Source organism: Marmota marmota, unplaced genomic scaffold (genome assembly GCF_001458135.2).
Source record: "Marmota marmota marmota unplaced genomic scaffold, marMar, whole genome shotgun sequence".
Classification (NCBI taxonomy): Eukaryota; Metazoa; Chordata; class Mammalia; order Rodentia; family Sciuridae; genus Marmota; species Marmota marmota.
The window spans coordinates 4,826,190-4,841,278 of record NW_026000130.1 but is presented as its reverse complement, the minus strand read 5'-3'; the positions used below and the strand labels follow the sequence as shown (position 1 = coordinate 4,841,278).

The window sequence follows — 15,089 nt, the reverse complement described above, 5'->3', positions numbered from 1 at the left end:
CACAAATGTGTCTTCCGTTCTTATTCAGTTTGCGGGTCCTTAACCTTGGCTGGGCATCAGACGCACCTCTGAACTTTCTAAAGAGCTGATGTTCCTGAACTTCAGACATCTGCATTAGACTGTGCTCAGGTTGGGCCTGGCAGGAGCGAGTTCCAGGAGTTCACTGGTTGCTCAGGCGTAAGCTGGGATCTGGGGCATTGGCCTAACAGTCTCCAGTGTGGTATTTCCACACCTACTGCTTTTGTTCTTGAAGGAGTTCTGTTTCTAAGTGGCATGGCATGCACCCTCACCACCGAGACAGGTACCCACTCCTTAAGGGAGACAGTTCTTTTTGCCCTTATCAATGTGTGTACCGCCCTGTACCCCCAGGCTCCCCATGCTCTGAGAATACTCGGCTATTTGAATGAATGAAGAGAGCCTCCTAAGGGGTATCAGAACATGATACAGGGACCATGGTCAGAGCCCGAGGGCCGGGGTGGAGCTTGCTTAGCAGGTGTGAGGCCCTGGGTTCAGTACCCATCCCTGGGAGAACAACAGAAAGACAGACCCCTCAGGAAGATTCGCAGGCCCGAGCTCTGTGTGTTCTAAACTCAGGTGTGCCCGACCTAAGGGAGTGGCCCAGGCTGTCCCTGGAGTTCCTGGTTCAAAGCTTTGACTGGGTCCCCTCATTTGGGGAAACGTCACACACTGCTGCCCAGCCACAGTGCTGAGCTGTGGGCGGTGGGTAACACGGCCCAGTGAGTGCCTCGTGCAGTCTTGGCCACAAGGTCACTGCCAGAATCACAGTCCTGGTGCTGAGAAGTACGGCCCTGCTGCTCTGAGAGCTGCTCACATTCACGGCCAATGAGCGGCACCGAGCACCATGTCCCTCCGCCCACAGTCCTGCCATGAGGGCCTCCCCCAGCCGCCCCCTGGGCAGCAAGGACCGGATGCCAAGGTTTCACTCCCTAGGGTTCCACTTCTCTAAGTCACTCCTTCACGGTCCTGCATTCAGACTGGAGAAGGCGGCCTCCTACCCAGCCATGTGACCCACTGCCCTGGGGCCCGTAGCCACCAGGGCAGGTGTGGCCACACCAGCAGCACAGCTGGATTGGGAGGAGAAATAAAGGCATTCTGGGGGGTTAAGAAGGTGGGCGTGGGGGGCACCTGCCTGTGGAGACCTGCGCTCTCTGGCACATGGTAGTGTCTGGCGCGACCCTCTAGGGTGGACTGATTGCCCTTTGGGAGCTGGGGGAAGCTTCCAGAAGTCCTACTCAGTGTCCCCCTTGGCCAAGTGTTCCACCGTCTCCCAGCTGGACGCCTCTGCTCCCTTCCAGAACCCTGCAGGCCTGGCTGGCTGAGGTTGGGAGGCCATTCTGCCCTGGCTGTGGTCACCCTTATCCCCACCCGCTGCACAGGTGAGGGAGAGGCAGACACCCAGCTCCTGGAGGCTCCTGCCCCTGGATTCTGGAGTCGTGTCCTGGCCCTGTGGGATCTGAGCCTCCCCTGGCTTTGCAGCCTGGCTTGCCTGGATACTGTGCCCCTGAGCCCACAGAAGCGCATGTGGCCCCCTCTACCTGGAATGTTCCCTGGGAAGGGTCACCAGCCGCCCAGAGTGGCTGTTAGCACACTGAAGCATTTTCAGAATGTCAAAGTGCTTTTGAAAACATAGGGTCCCTTCCTGTGGCAGCTGCCGTGTCCTGTCCTGTCCCACGGATGGATGATGATTGGCCAGACTGATACCCTTGAGTGTGTCGATTAACCAGGAGGGGGTCCTCTTGCTGGGGGCAGTTACTGGTGGCCAGCTGTTCCCCTCCCAGTTCCAGGGCACACCCTGCTGCTTGTTCCCAAGGCAGGGGAGCCCGTAGGAGTGAAGCGATTAGAGGAACTCGGCTCTTGGCTCCTCTGAATGGGCCTCTTTCATCAGGAGATGCTGGGACAAGGGCCTTTTTAAGCCAAAATATCAGGGAGAGACAAGAGTGCTACAAGAGCCACTTACTCCTGGGTGGGACCGGCGTCTGAGGAGGATGCGAGCCTGCCAGCCAGCCTCTTGTCGCCCTTCCTGTGTTCCGCACGCGGAGTCGATGGCAGGAGCTCCTTGGGCGCGTGGTGGAAGGGGTGCTGGGGACGTGAAGACTGCAGTCATGAACCTTTTTTATTTGTCTGATTTCTGCGTCTTCCTTCGGCCAACTCAGTACCTCTACCGTTCAGAGGCTTCCAGCCCGAATTAGTACGTATGACCTGCTGGCCTCTCCCTGCTGCCTGCTCCCCAGAGGGCCCGAGCTGGGTGTGCCTGGGACTGGGGTTCTAGGAGCATCGGTTGAAGGTCTTGTCTGTCTCCGTGCTTTGTAGAAGCCTGTTCTTGTGGACTCTTCCCAAAACGTGTTTGTGTTGCAGAGATAAAGTCCTGAGCCCTGAGGAGGGAGAGGGGGCACTGGGCCTTTGTTTTTAATCCCTCACCAAGATTTTTCTCAAAGCCCAGGAGGAGTTTCCTGCGCGGCCCAGGCCTTCTTTAACTTCAGTCTGTCTTTTGGGAGCACTGAGACTTTTTGTGAGAAGGCCAGTATTTTGGTGGCTGGGATGAGTGGTCGGCTGGTTTGTGGCTTCCTTCCCTGAGTACCTTGCAGGCATTGTCCCCTGAGCTGCAGCCCGGCCTCGCCAAGGTGGATCTCTTAAGGTCCACTTCCCGACGGTCTAGGGCCTCGATGGCTGGGGCATGTGCTGCCCTCAGGGCATCCCCAGAGAGAACCGCACCGAGCCCTGGCTGTAGGGGGAAGTGCTGTCACCCAGTGGAAGGCACAGGCTGCAGTGAGCTCCGGGCAGAAGCTGGGTCGGGAAGACTTGTGCATCTTGGTCCCGTGGATCCGGGCCTGCCCACCCACCCTGCCTGCCTCAGCCCTGGGAGTCACCGTGTGTGGGGTCCTCTGCTGTGTCCCAGGACACGGGGTCCTTACAGTCGCGGTCCCCTGCTCTCTGGATTCCCCTGCAGGGTTCAGACTCCTCTTTCCAGAGCCCAGGCCCCTCGGCCTGGTTCCCTGGCTCCTTGACTCCCAAGGCTAAGGTCACTGTCTGTGGTCGGCTGGCTGCAGCATGCTGGTCAGTGTGCATCCCCACCCTCGCAGACTCCAGTACAAGCAAGGGATGATGCCCTAAAGGAGTCCCAGCTCTGCTGCTGGCCGTGCTGATGCTGTTTTAATTTCCCCTGGGCTGGGAGTCCCTGGCCCAGCGCTTTGGGATTTGGATGAGAATAAGTAGTAAGTGATCTGTGTCTAAAAAAGAACGGTTCTGAACACAGACTTTGTTGTAAAATTCGAGGAAAGGAGAGGATGACAAGATTGAGGGGTAGAAGAATGTCAGGGGATCTGGAAGCAGCTAAAACGACACACCCTGGGTGACACATTGGCCACACTGTGCTCCAAGCATGTGCCTTCTCCCAGGAGAGCGAGCAGAGAAAGGTGCTTCTCCTGCTCTCCTGCTCGCTGGCCCTGGGCTCCAGCTAGAGCGGAGCCAGGGTGGCACATGCCACGAGGGCCACTGGAGAAGCGCAGGGTGCCTGTGGGAAACGGGGCTGGGGAGTGCCCGTGTGACAGGGGACCTTGCCTCATGGCCACGCAGGCCCTATTTTTAGCATGAGAACTGAGCCAGAAAAGTTAAAGAATTTTACTGTGGACTTGACATCATAGAAGATGAGTTTTCCCAGGAGCTGCCGACTTGAACGCCAGCTCTTAGCCCTCAGAATTGCCCGTTAGGCTTCGCAGGGTTTCGTTTTTGTTCTGTTTTATTCCAGGATTACAGTGTTTGACCACTAACATTAGATGTCTGGGGCAGCAAAAGTGAGCTGACTGCCTTATATCACAGAAGATATCCTTGTATTTCTGCCAGGGATTAATTTGCTTAAGTCTAGGTTCTGGGTTGGTTTTTTTTTTTTTTTTTTTTTTTAAGAACTGCTTTTTCTTAAAACATTTTCTGGTTGCTTAAGAAAGAATTGCTGTATTTTTATATTCCTTATCATTTAAACTGTGATGTTTCACAAAATTAATAAAAATGATTTTTATTATAAAGTAGCATTCATATTTTATATTACTTTGAAAATTAAAAAGAAAAAAACAGCCATTTTAAAAAAGTTAATGTGTTCTGGGTGTGGTGGCACAGGCCTGTAATCCCAGTTACTTGGGAGGCTGGAGGCAGGAGGATTGCAAGTTCAAGGCCAGCCTCAGCAACTTGGTGAGACCCTGTCTCAAAATAAGATTTATAAAGGGCTGAGGGTGTTGCTCATCACTAAAGCACTTGCTCAGAATATGCAAGGTCCTGGGTTCAATTCCCAGTAATTCCCTCAAAAAAAATAATAATAATTTAAAAATAAAAAGGGCTGGGGATGTAGCTCAGTGGTAGAGTAACCCTGGGTTCAATCCTCAATTACAGGGAGGGGGGAGGATAAAAGTTAAAGTGTGTTTGGTTTGAAAAATTTGGAAAATAGTAAGTAGAAAAAAGATAATCATAGATGGTCCAATCCTTCAAAAACCACTGTAGGGGCTGAGGATATGGCTCAGTTGGTAGAGTGCTTGCCTTGAAGGTACAAGGCCCTGGATTCAATCCCAGCACCATTAAAAAAAAAATCATGATAAATAATTTGGGGGCCTGGAAGTGTAGTTCAGAGGTAGAGTGTTTGCCTGGCATGTGCAAGACCCTGGGTTTGATCCCCAGCTTAATAATAATAATAATAATAATAATAGGACTATTATTATTTATGGGTTAACGATAATAATTGCTATTATTCATGGGTGTGTTTAATGGGTGATTTAAAGAGTTTATGGTATTTTTTAATAATTGATAGCAACTAATAGCTGGGGCTTTCCTCTTTTTTTAACTCTTAATTTCTGCACAGGCTGAAGATATTTTTGATAGACAGCTCATGAAAGTGAGATTTTTTAATTGTGACTTTTTTTTTTTTGCAGTGTTGGAGATTGAACCCAGGGCCTCCTGCATGCTAGGCAGGTGCCCTACCACTGAGCTGCATCCCCAGCCCAGGTTCTAGATTGAATATTAATGTTGTTGCTACTTAAAAATAACAAAGGCCAAAGATTCAGTGACTCAGCTTGAGACTCTCCACAGGAGTAGTGGACAGAGCAGCCTTAACTAAGTTAAGTCACAGGTCACCCACTTTTCTTAAAATGCAAACAGCCTGTACAAGTTCAGTTTGATCTTGAATCCCATCCGGGGAAGCACCAGGAAGCAGGAAAGTTGTTAACAGGGAGTTGGAAGCAAAGATCAACAGTGGGAGTGCGAAACTCACAGAGGGGAGCAGCCTCTCCTGCTCACGTTGCTCTGTGTTAGAAAGCAGTGCAGGGAGCCCCTTCCCAGCGCCCTGTGGAAGGGGCTTTTGGTGCTGGCAGAGCCCACCCAGAGCTCTGGGTGTTCAGCAGCAGCATTATGTCATGAGGAACACTCCTCCAAAGCAAGCTTGGAGCAAAGGCGCAGCGAGGGACCAGGACTGGGGGAAGGGTCGTGACCGCAGTCCCCTGCCATTGGCACTTTGTCTACTGTGTCCACTCAGAGCTTCTTCCCTGCAGCACGTCTTGGCTTTCCTCTGAATTCCCTCTAACTGTGCCTTGGTTTTACTCTTCCTAGCTTGAGCGAGAGCTTTTTCATGGTGAAGGGAGCAGCCCTCTTCTTACAACAAGGAAGCAGCCCTCACGGCCAGCGGAGTCTTCAGCATCCTCACAAGCATGCAGGTGATGGCTCTATGTTGACGCTCTTTAGTTGGGAATTCTTACCAGGTACAATGGCGCATGCCTGTGATCCCAGTGATTCGGGAGGTTAAGGCATGAGGATCACAAGTTTGAGGCCAGCCTCATCAACTTAGTGAGAACTTGTCTCAAATAAATAATAAAGATCTGGGAGTATAGTTCAGTGGTACAGTGCCCTTGGGTTCAGTCCCCAGTACCAAGAAGAAGAAGAAAGGAAAAAAGAAAGGAAAGAATTGGGACTCTTTTTTCTGAGCATCAGAGGAACCTTCCGTTGGTGGTGGTGGGCAGTTTGCTGGGTATCAAGGCCAGAGCAGTAGTGGAGCACAGGTTTGTAATGACTGGTGCAGGTGGAGGCTCAGGTGCTCTGGGATGGCACAGGGGGCTCGTGGGTCTGTCTATGTGAGAAGTCAGGTGGTCAGCAGCTCTCTGTTGGGATGTAAGATTTCCTGGGCACAGTGGATCAGGTACCTGCAGATTTTAAGATACTGTATGACTTTCCAACAAATGCGCCAAAGTGCAGTATAGCCAGATGGCCCCTTGAAAATAAGCATCTGGGTGCCATGTAGCTGGTCTGGGAAATGCTGTCAGTTCTCGAAGCGTTTGAAGACTCTTACTCGGGGAATTTAAGATTCTTTGGGTACTGAGGCAGGAATTGCAGCTTCGAGGCCAACCTGGGCAACTTAATGAGGTCCTGTCTCAAAATAAAAAATAAAAAGGGCTGGGGATGTGTCTCTGTGGTAGAGAGTCTGTGTTCAATCCCAGCATATCTCTCTCTCTCTCTCTCTCTCTCTCTCTCTCTCACACACACACACACACACACACACACACACACACACACAGTCTTCGGCTCTTGCCCTGAGAAGTCACTGTGGTGGGATATTTTTTTCTATAATGGACAGTTTGGTTTTGGAAATGGATAAAAATAATAGAGCAGGGATCCAACTGAGTGTTAATATAGGTCCAAAAGCAAACTACTAAGAAACGCCTGTGAACGAACAGGTGACTTGACTCTGAAACCAAAGGCAATCTGGAAAGAAACCAACAAGCCCTGTGCGCACAGTGGGTGTTCTGTACGCACAGTGGGTCTTGGTACCAAGTCCGAGCTCTGGGCCTGGCACGGTGTGTCTGTGAGCCGGAAGGGCCTGGCAGCCGGGGCCCTTTTCTTGTCGCTTGTCCCCATTTTGTTTGCTTAACCTCTGGCCATCCAGCTTCATCTCTGAACATCTAAGGTTAGAATTTCATACCTTGGAAGTTCTAGCAAATGCTATGTTTCAGTCGGTCTTTTGTTTTAAGCTAAAAAAATAATTGTCCTGTTCGAGAAGGTAGTGTGATTTGTGGAAAGAATATTTGCTTTGGAGCCAGACAGACCTGGCTTCTGAACCAAGTCCTGCAGCTCCCTGGGCAGTCACAGTCCACCTGTGAGTCTCAGTATTCTAATCTTTATAGTGGACATCAAATACTTGAGACAGTATGGAAACGGAGAATATGCATTTAACACACCTGCCTTCTACCGGGATGATGTATATAAACATACAGTACAGACAATACAGACGGTTAAGCTGGGCACAGTGGCACGCCTGTAGTCCCAGTTTAAGGCCAGCTTGGGCAACTTAGTGAGACCCTGTCTCAAAATGAAAAAAGGGACGAGGCATATAGTGCAGTGGTTAAGCTCCCTTGGGTTCAATCCTTAGTACCAAAAGAAAAAAATTATATATGTATTTGTATATAAATGTATATAATTATGGCTACTTACACACACACACACACACACACACACACCTGTATGTGCAGCTATAATCACTACAGGGACTCCTCGTACAGTTAAACTACAGAACCATTATTCCTAAGTCTGCTAATTGTCCTGCCCTTTTAGGAGTGTGGCCACTGTTTCTGTCTTGACTATGACGCGTACACTAGAAGAGGTGGTCAGGCCTTGCTCACCGAGTACCAGCCGCTCCGTGCTGTGTGAGAGCTGCCTGTAGAGCGGGTGCAGGCACCTCCTGACCACGCGAGGGCAGGGAGGCCAGGACAGCTGGTTGGCTCTGTCCCCTGGAGGTCTGGAACAGAGAGTGAGCTAAGGAAGGCCAAAGAGGACTCTCAGCAGATGACCCCAGACGAGCCTAGACTGGACTTCACACTGGTTCCTTTTTCCCTAGTATCGAGTCCCCCAGGATGAACTGCCCTCCCTCGCCATCACCACGCAGAGCTGAGGACAGTTGAGGGTTAATCCCCCCCACGGGAAAGCCACTCGCTATTCACTGGGTCCCAGCAGGCCAGGCCTTGGAGGCCCTGTCCAGAGCTGGTCTCCAGGCGGACAGCCTCTGGCTTTTGTGTGTGCCTGTTGGCCCGCGACTGGGATTCCTGTCTGTCAGCACTCTGCGCCCCAGCAAGCAGCCCTCTTGAGGAGTCTGTCTCTCCCACCCCCCACCCCCGTGGGCTGCGCTGTGCTTCCTTCCTCTGTCGTCTGTGACTGGGGGGAGGGCAGGTGAGGAGCCAGCAGGGGGCTCTGTGGTATCTTGGCGTTGGAGGCAGGACAGGGGGTGCTGCTTCAGAGGAGGAAGGGGATGGGAGCTCCATGTCCTCTTGATAGGACCCGCTATCTGCAGTCACTCCTTTTGGTCAGGAATGAGTGCCCGCGTGGGCTGTTTCACTGTGGAATCCTGTTACTGGAGAGAACAGATAAAAGTGGCAAATTTTTTAAAAATGTTATTTATTGTGAAAAGAACTCTTAACACGAGCACCACCCTCCTGACTAGAGGGGCAGGTTTCTGATAACCTGACTCCTTGCTGAGACAGGAAGTGCGGTGTAGACATCATCTGTCTTTCTGCCTTAAAGTAAAAAGATGCTTTTGCTAAAGGAAGAAATGTGACTTTTTTTCCCTGGAGTGCTTGAGTCTGTAGACAGTGTTCATTCTCCCGGGGTTCTCGGGGTAGTCTTTAAGATAGGTGGTTTGCCGGGCACGGTGGCACACACCTGTCATCCCAGCGGCTCAGGAGGCTGAGGCAGAAGGATCGCCAGTTCAAAGCCAGCATCAGCAAAAGTGAGGTGCTCAGCAACTCAGTGAGACCGTGTCTTTAAATAAAATACAAAATAGGGCTGTGGGTGGGGCTCAGGGGTCGAGTGCCCCTGAGTTCAATCACTGGAACAAAAAAAATTAAAAAAATAATAAAATATTTGATTTTTAGCTGGGTATGGTGGTATACACCTGTGACTCAGGAGAATGAGGCAGGAGAATCATAGGTTTGAGGGCAGCCTCAAAAACTTGGTGAGACCCTATCTCAAAATAAAAAATTTAAAAGGGCTGGGGATCTAGCTCAGGGCTAAAGCACCTCTGAGTTCACTCCTCAGTACCATAGATAGATAGATAGAAAGATAGATAGATAGATAGATAGATAGATAGATAGATAGATAGATAGATAGATAGATAGGGTTTCCTCTCTTTGGTGATGGGAATCAAACCCAGGGCTTTTGTGTGTGTGAGGCAGGTGCTCTATAAGTACTGTGGCTCAGTTATAGAGCACTTTTTAAAATTTGAGGTAATTCAATTTCTTTGGCGTGAAATTGATACAGACTTTTACGAGCTATTCCTTGCACCTTCTTCTAGATCAGCATCTTTGCAGATGAATCTTTTCTTAAGAAAGAGCCCCGTGAGAGGTTTCAGGAGCCTGTAAGCTCTGAAGAAAGCAGCGGCAGAGTCACACCTGCTCCGTCCTCGTGGCACACCTCAGTTACAGGGTCCCTGCCACCTGTGGACACTTCCTGCACCCTGCCCCGTCAGGGCGGAGTGTTGGCCCCTGAAGTCCCCAGACAGGAGCATGGCTGAGACCACCCTGCACAGCACAGTGAGACCCCATCTCCAAAACAGACCTTCCCCTGGGTCACTGCCCGTCCCATGTAAGAAAGATAAAAGAGAGAGAGAAGATAATTTTTAGCAAGAAAAGGGAAAATGGCAGATGGTTGTCTCCGTGTTATTTCCCTGAGCGCCCAACTTACAGCAGCTCCCGATAACCGCGTAGACATTTCCCCTGGTAGAGAAATAATATCTGAGTGTTATGGAAAATGCAGAAGAGTTTGAAGAGGAATGATGGCACTTGGCTGTTTGGCTGTCCTGCTGCGTGACCCTGCCCGCCACTGCTGGTAGAAATACATTCTCTTTAGATTCGTCTGTATTTCCCAATTTTTCTATTAAAAGCACCCATGTTGCAAGCAGTTCAGAAAATAGAGCAGCATTAGCAACAGGATGGTGAGGGGCCAGTCACTCTAACATGCATGCGCATCAGGCAGAGAGGAGGAGCCCTCAGGACAGAGCTCTTGGGAGGCTTCTCCTGTCGTGTGGGTGGAGAAAGTTAACTTCTAAATCTTTCTCCAGGCCCCTAAAACCAGCCTTTCAAGGTTTCTTCCTGGAAAGCAGGTGGGTGACCTTCTAAACTTCCTTGTTGGCCTGACAGGTGACCTGCCCCAGCACCTGCAAGTCATGATCAACCTCCTGCGCTGTGAGGACAGGATCAAGCTGGTAAGCAGGGTGGAGAGCGCAGGTCCCTGTGTCCCACATTGTGACCACAGCCAAAGCCAAGGGGGCTGGGGTGCAGCTCAGGGGTGGAGGCTGTGTGGGCCCTAGGTTCAGTCCCCAGCGCCACTTGGAAAACAAACCCCAGAGGGGCCCGCAGAGGGCCACACCAGGGCTCCCGGCAGCCTTGCCTAGAACCTTCTTCCCCTGGACGTGTGCTCATTGCACATATTCTGGGTGTCCCCCTTGAGCCAGGACTGTCCCTGCTGCTCAGGAGACAAGTAGGACCTGGCTCCTGCCATCAACAGTGGCACCCTTCCTTCTTCCTTCACGGGGGGCGGGAGGTGCTCTAGCTGTGGTCTTGGGCGGGCCGGGGAGGGAGGTGCTCCTCTGGGAAAGGTCAGCGAGCAAGCGCGTCCCTGCCCACACAGGCCGTGCGCCTGGAGAGCGCCTGGACGGACCGTGTGCGCTACATGGTGGTGGTGTACAGCAGCGGGCGCCAGGACACCGAGGAGAGTATCTTGCTGGGAGTCGACTTTTCCAGTAAGGAAAGGTGAGTCCCATGGGGAGGCGGTTCCGCCTGGGAGGGGGAGAGATGCTGCTGGAGCAAGGTTTCCGGGTGTCCACGTTCAGCGGGGAGGAGTGTGGGAGTCCTGCAGAGGTCAGGGAGTGGCGAGGTCTGGGCTCTCGGGGCCCGTCAGATGCAGGCTGTGCCGTCCAGGGGCCGAGTCGGCTGAGGCACAGGAGACCTGCGCCGTGATGAGCGGCCGTCCGGAGGAGCCACCCGAGCCGGGCGGCAAAGAGGTTTGTTCAGCTCGCGGATTTAGAGGCTGGAAGTCGGTGACGAGGCAGCTGTTTGGCCTCTGGCGAGGGCCTCATGGCAGATGGCATCCCAGTGGTCAGAGCATGTGCAGAGGCTCCCTAGAGAAAGGCTTGTTCTTGCTGACTGTCCTGCGCAGACAGAACAGGTTCCTCCCTCTGGGGGCGGAGCCACGACCCTCCCCTGGGCCCCGCCTCTTAAAGGTCCACCACCTCAACTCTGCCACCCTGGGACCAGCTTCCAGCACGTGACCCCTTCAGGGAGAACTTCAAACTGTGTCCATGTCACAGCAGGAGCCACTTAGCCAGGAAGGAGGAGCCCGCTGTGGTGAGCGTGGAAGATGGCCCATGGGAATATGCGTTTGTGGCGTCTGTCTAGCTCTGGTGCAGCAGTGACAGGTCCTTGGTCAGCGGCTGTAAGAGAGGCTTGCAGTTTGGGTGGGTCAGCTGAGTTACATCACAACCCCTGTTGTGCATGTGAGGCGGCTCCCCTGGCCTGTCGTCCTGCATGGACAGGTGTGCGGGTCATTGCAACCCCAGATTCATAGAACCAGGTCAAAGCGACGTCATTCAGTGTCCACTAGTCTACCTGCCCATCAAGCACGTAGTGAGTTTTGTGTTCTTGTGTGTGTGAGACCCGGCTGGGCCCCAGGGAGGCCACAAAGCAGCCACACGCAGCTCTTGGTATCACGGCACCACCCTCCAGGAGGGGGGTAGGCTTCCAAGGTGACATGGCAGCTGTTAAGCCAGACCTTACAGGACCAGCGGGCAGCCATCGAGGTCGGCCAGCAAGGTTGGGGTGGGTGGGGCCAGGAGGCCTGTCTGAGTTGTCACCGGCAGAGGCGGGGACACGGCAGTGAAGAGCCACAGAGTGGTGCAGCCTCGTCTTCTGAGCTGTTAGGAGGCCCAGGTTGGTTCCCAGAGGCAGTTCCTTTGTTAGAGGTCTTGGATGGAAAGGGGGGAGCCCTCCTTCCCGTGCCTCGGGGCCTGATGAAAACACCTCCTGTGCGCACTTTCGGGGAGCAGGCCTCGGTGGCCTCATGCTGGTCGGGAAGTCTGGGTCTAGAAGATGTGTAGCTGCCGTCTTAGGAGGCGCACTCTGAAGGGCCACTGAGGGCGTGGGGTGGTGTCAGATGCCACCAGGCAGGTGTCTCAGAAGTGGTCCAGGCCCACCTTCCCGGGGGCTGTGTGCAGGCTGTTCAGTGGTTAGAGAGCTGGACGTCTCCCCTGGGCAGGGGCTTCTCTCATTGCGTGTAGTCTGTCTAGTGACCCTTTCTGATCCTGAACCGGAGTCTGCCTTCCATAGACCCTCCCCGTCATCTGGATCCTGACCAGAAGCTTCATAGGAACGCAGTCCTCCTCCTGGTCCTCTCTGTTGCTTGAGCTGGCCACCACAGTACAGTTACCAGATGCCCCGGGAGCAGCCCCCGTGGTCCTTCGCCCTCCTGTGGAGTAGGCAGCCCTATTCACACCCCACAGATGAGGGGTCCGATGCCAAGAGACCACACGAGTGCACGAGGGTCACCCCAGTGAGTGGCTGAGCTGGGCATCCGTTCGTCCTTGCACTGTGGACCTGCCGTGTGGAGGACCGCACTCGTTATTCCCTGCCACGCTGGGCTCTCCACACTCCACCCTGCTCGTCCATCACCTGCAGCTTGTCACCCAAGGACTTGTCAGTTCTATGTGCCAGATCTGCCAGGTGCCGGGGGCTGCGTCAGGGGGCACAGGACAACAACCCGTGCCCCCTCAGCCCAGGCCTGCACGCAGGACCCCCTTTTGTTCTTCCCACTCGGGATGCTGCCCAGGCCCCTCCCTTCCGACGTGTCCTGCCCGTCTGTGCCTTCTTCCCTTGCCCTCCTCCTGACGCCCTGGCTCGGGTTCTCTGTGGGGTCCCCTTTCCCTGGGACTGTGGCCCTGTGCCAGCGTCTCCCTACCCTGTCTGGTCTCAGCTGCTGCCTCCTGTGGGCACCAGCCTCAAGGAGGAGCTGGCTTGTGGCTGGACAGGGGGTGGAGAGGCTGAAAGAGCAGGACTCCGGGAACTCTGGGCATGTGGGGGTCTGGGAGCTGCTGCTCTGTGGCTCCCACACTGCCCAGGTGCCCGCTGTCCTCCTGTGCCCTGGCCTGCAGATCCCTAGTCCTCACCAGAAAGGCTTCCCCTGCTGAGGTCACGGTTCTCTGGTTTTCCTAAATTCTTGCTGCGAGATTTCGTTTCCTTAGCCCAAAAGAGAGAAAGCAGAGCATCGCCTCCTGGGGACCTTCCTTGGTTCCTGGTGACAGGGTGTCCAGGCGAGCCGTGTTAGAAAAAATCGTGTGGAAACGATGGCTGGTGCGGCTGGCATTGTCCCCGGAGTTCTAGACCTGCTCATGCCTCCTTGGGAGGCCAGGTAGCCGCCCCAGGGATCCATGTCTGGTTAATTGTCATTTGAGATTCAGGAACTTCTTGAGAGCCACACTGCTGTCCTCTGTGCATTAATGTCTGCCTCCTGTAAAGGTCTGGGGCAGGCCCTTCTCCTGCCGGTGCCTCCATCCTGTGCAGGCCCAGCTGGCTTCTCCGTTTCCACTGCCTGGGCCCCAGGGTCTGGAAACCTGCTTTCTGGTAGAGTTGCCACCCCCCACTTGACCCTTCAGCACGTTCTTCTTCTAGGAAGACCCCTCCCCAGCTCCCATGTTATCCAATCCATAGACCCACCTCTGCTACAGAGACTTGGTGTTGGTCACTGTGGGACCAGTGGAGGCACAGTGGCACCTACAGGGTGTTAGAGGAGTTGTGGGGCGGTACAGTCTTGTGGTCCCCTGTCTGTGCTCTGGGCTCTAGTTCAAGGCTGTGAACAGAAGTCCTCTGTGGAGCCGGCACAGTGGCTTGGAGGCTGAGGCAGGAGGATGGTGAGTTCAAAGCCAGCCTCAGCAAAAACAAGGCCCTAAGCAACTCAGGGAGACCCTGTCTATAAATAAAATACAAAATAGGGCTGGGGATTCGGCTCAGTGGTCGAGGGCCCCTAGTTCAATCCACAGTTACCCGCCCCCCCAAAAAAACACAAGTCCTCTATGGACTCTGACTGCTGCCAGCTTCTTACCCTATCTGGGCCCAGGGGAGGATGGTTGAGGTGCCCCTTGTCCCATGCAGGCTGTGGGGGTTTCTGCCTGCCCTGGAGCCCCTCCTGGCCTGGGCTGTGTGTGGCTGTCTGTGCTGTGACCTCTGTTCTTTGCTAGTCCCTGGCTTGTGCGCTCAGTGCCAAGGCCTGCCTTTCCAGGATGGCTGGGTATCGGCCCTTCCTGGCCCTGGTACAGCTGAGTATTAAGGACATATGGTGAGCCCATCGAGATTGGGCAGGGCTGCTGGGGCAGAGTCAGAGAATCGGCTCGGCCCGAAGGCACTTGAAGGCCTTGAACAGATGTGGAAGCAAGTGGTCAGGAGGAGGGGCCTGCGTGGTGGGGATGCTCTGGAGGAGGAACTGGCCTGAGTCCCAGAGCCCCTGGTCTGGCGGAGTCAAGTTACTCCTCAAGGGGACTGTTGAGTGGCAGACGCATAAGTCCAGGATCCTGGTGGCTAGCAGGGCTGGCCCCTGGCACGGTCGTGGCCGTTTCGCACAAGCTGTTTTAAATGCCCCGAGAGTGTTCCTGGTGATCTGAGGAGCCCCTCTGATAAGTGTCTTCGGTCTGCTTTTCGGTGGCGCCAGTCGCTAAAGTTGACAAGTATCATTTCCCTGTTGGGATGGGCAAGACAAAACCAGATTCAGCCAGTTTGTAAGGTGGCAGCTGCACAAAGGGCGGTAAACAGAAGTCTGAAAGTACATTAATAGTAAGGCGGGCACTCGCCCACTCCTGCCCCCCAGGACAGTGGAGGCTGGGGCTGGCTCTGCCACCTGTCCAGGGGCCCTGGTTGGATGTGGCCTTCTGCCAGCCCCGTGCCAGCGTCGGTGGCTTCTCCGCTGCAGTGTGGGTGCAGACCAGTCGTCTGCTGCCCATACCCCACACGAAAATGGTGCGGCCATTGGTGCTCCCCTAGCAGGGCCACCCAGACCCCTGTCTTCTAGAA

General features: G+C 53.9%; 1 protein-coding gene across 12 annotated transcripts in view; it reads left to right on the top strand.

Moving 5' to 3' along the window:
* Positions 1 to 15,089, top strand: part of Ssh1 (slingshot protein phosphatase 1) — a 61,945-nt gene that overhangs the window by 18,849 nt on the left and 28,007 nt on the right. For 8 of the 12 annotated variants that reach the window (XR_007341250.1, XR_007341248.1, XR_007341249.1 and 5 more), the window contains exons 1-4: positions 1,182 to 2,209; positions 5,608 to 5,711; positions 10,176 to 10,240; positions 10,666 to 10,787. Coding sequence is in view for 5 of the 12 variants with exons in the window: in XM_048784991.1 (XP_048640948.1) it covers positions 2,007 to 2,209; positions 5,608 to 5,711; positions 10,176 to 10,240; positions 10,666 to 10,787 (494 nt within the window). In the remaining 7 variants the exon portion in view is untranslated. Of the gene's footprint in view, positions 1 to 1,181; positions 2,210 to 5,607; positions 5,712 to 10,175; positions 10,241 to 10,394; positions 10,579 to 10,616; positions 10,788 to 15,089 lie in introns of those variants that run through there. The other 4 variants (XM_048784992.1, XM_048784993.1, XM_048784994.1 and 1 more) reach the window with 2 other exon arrangements.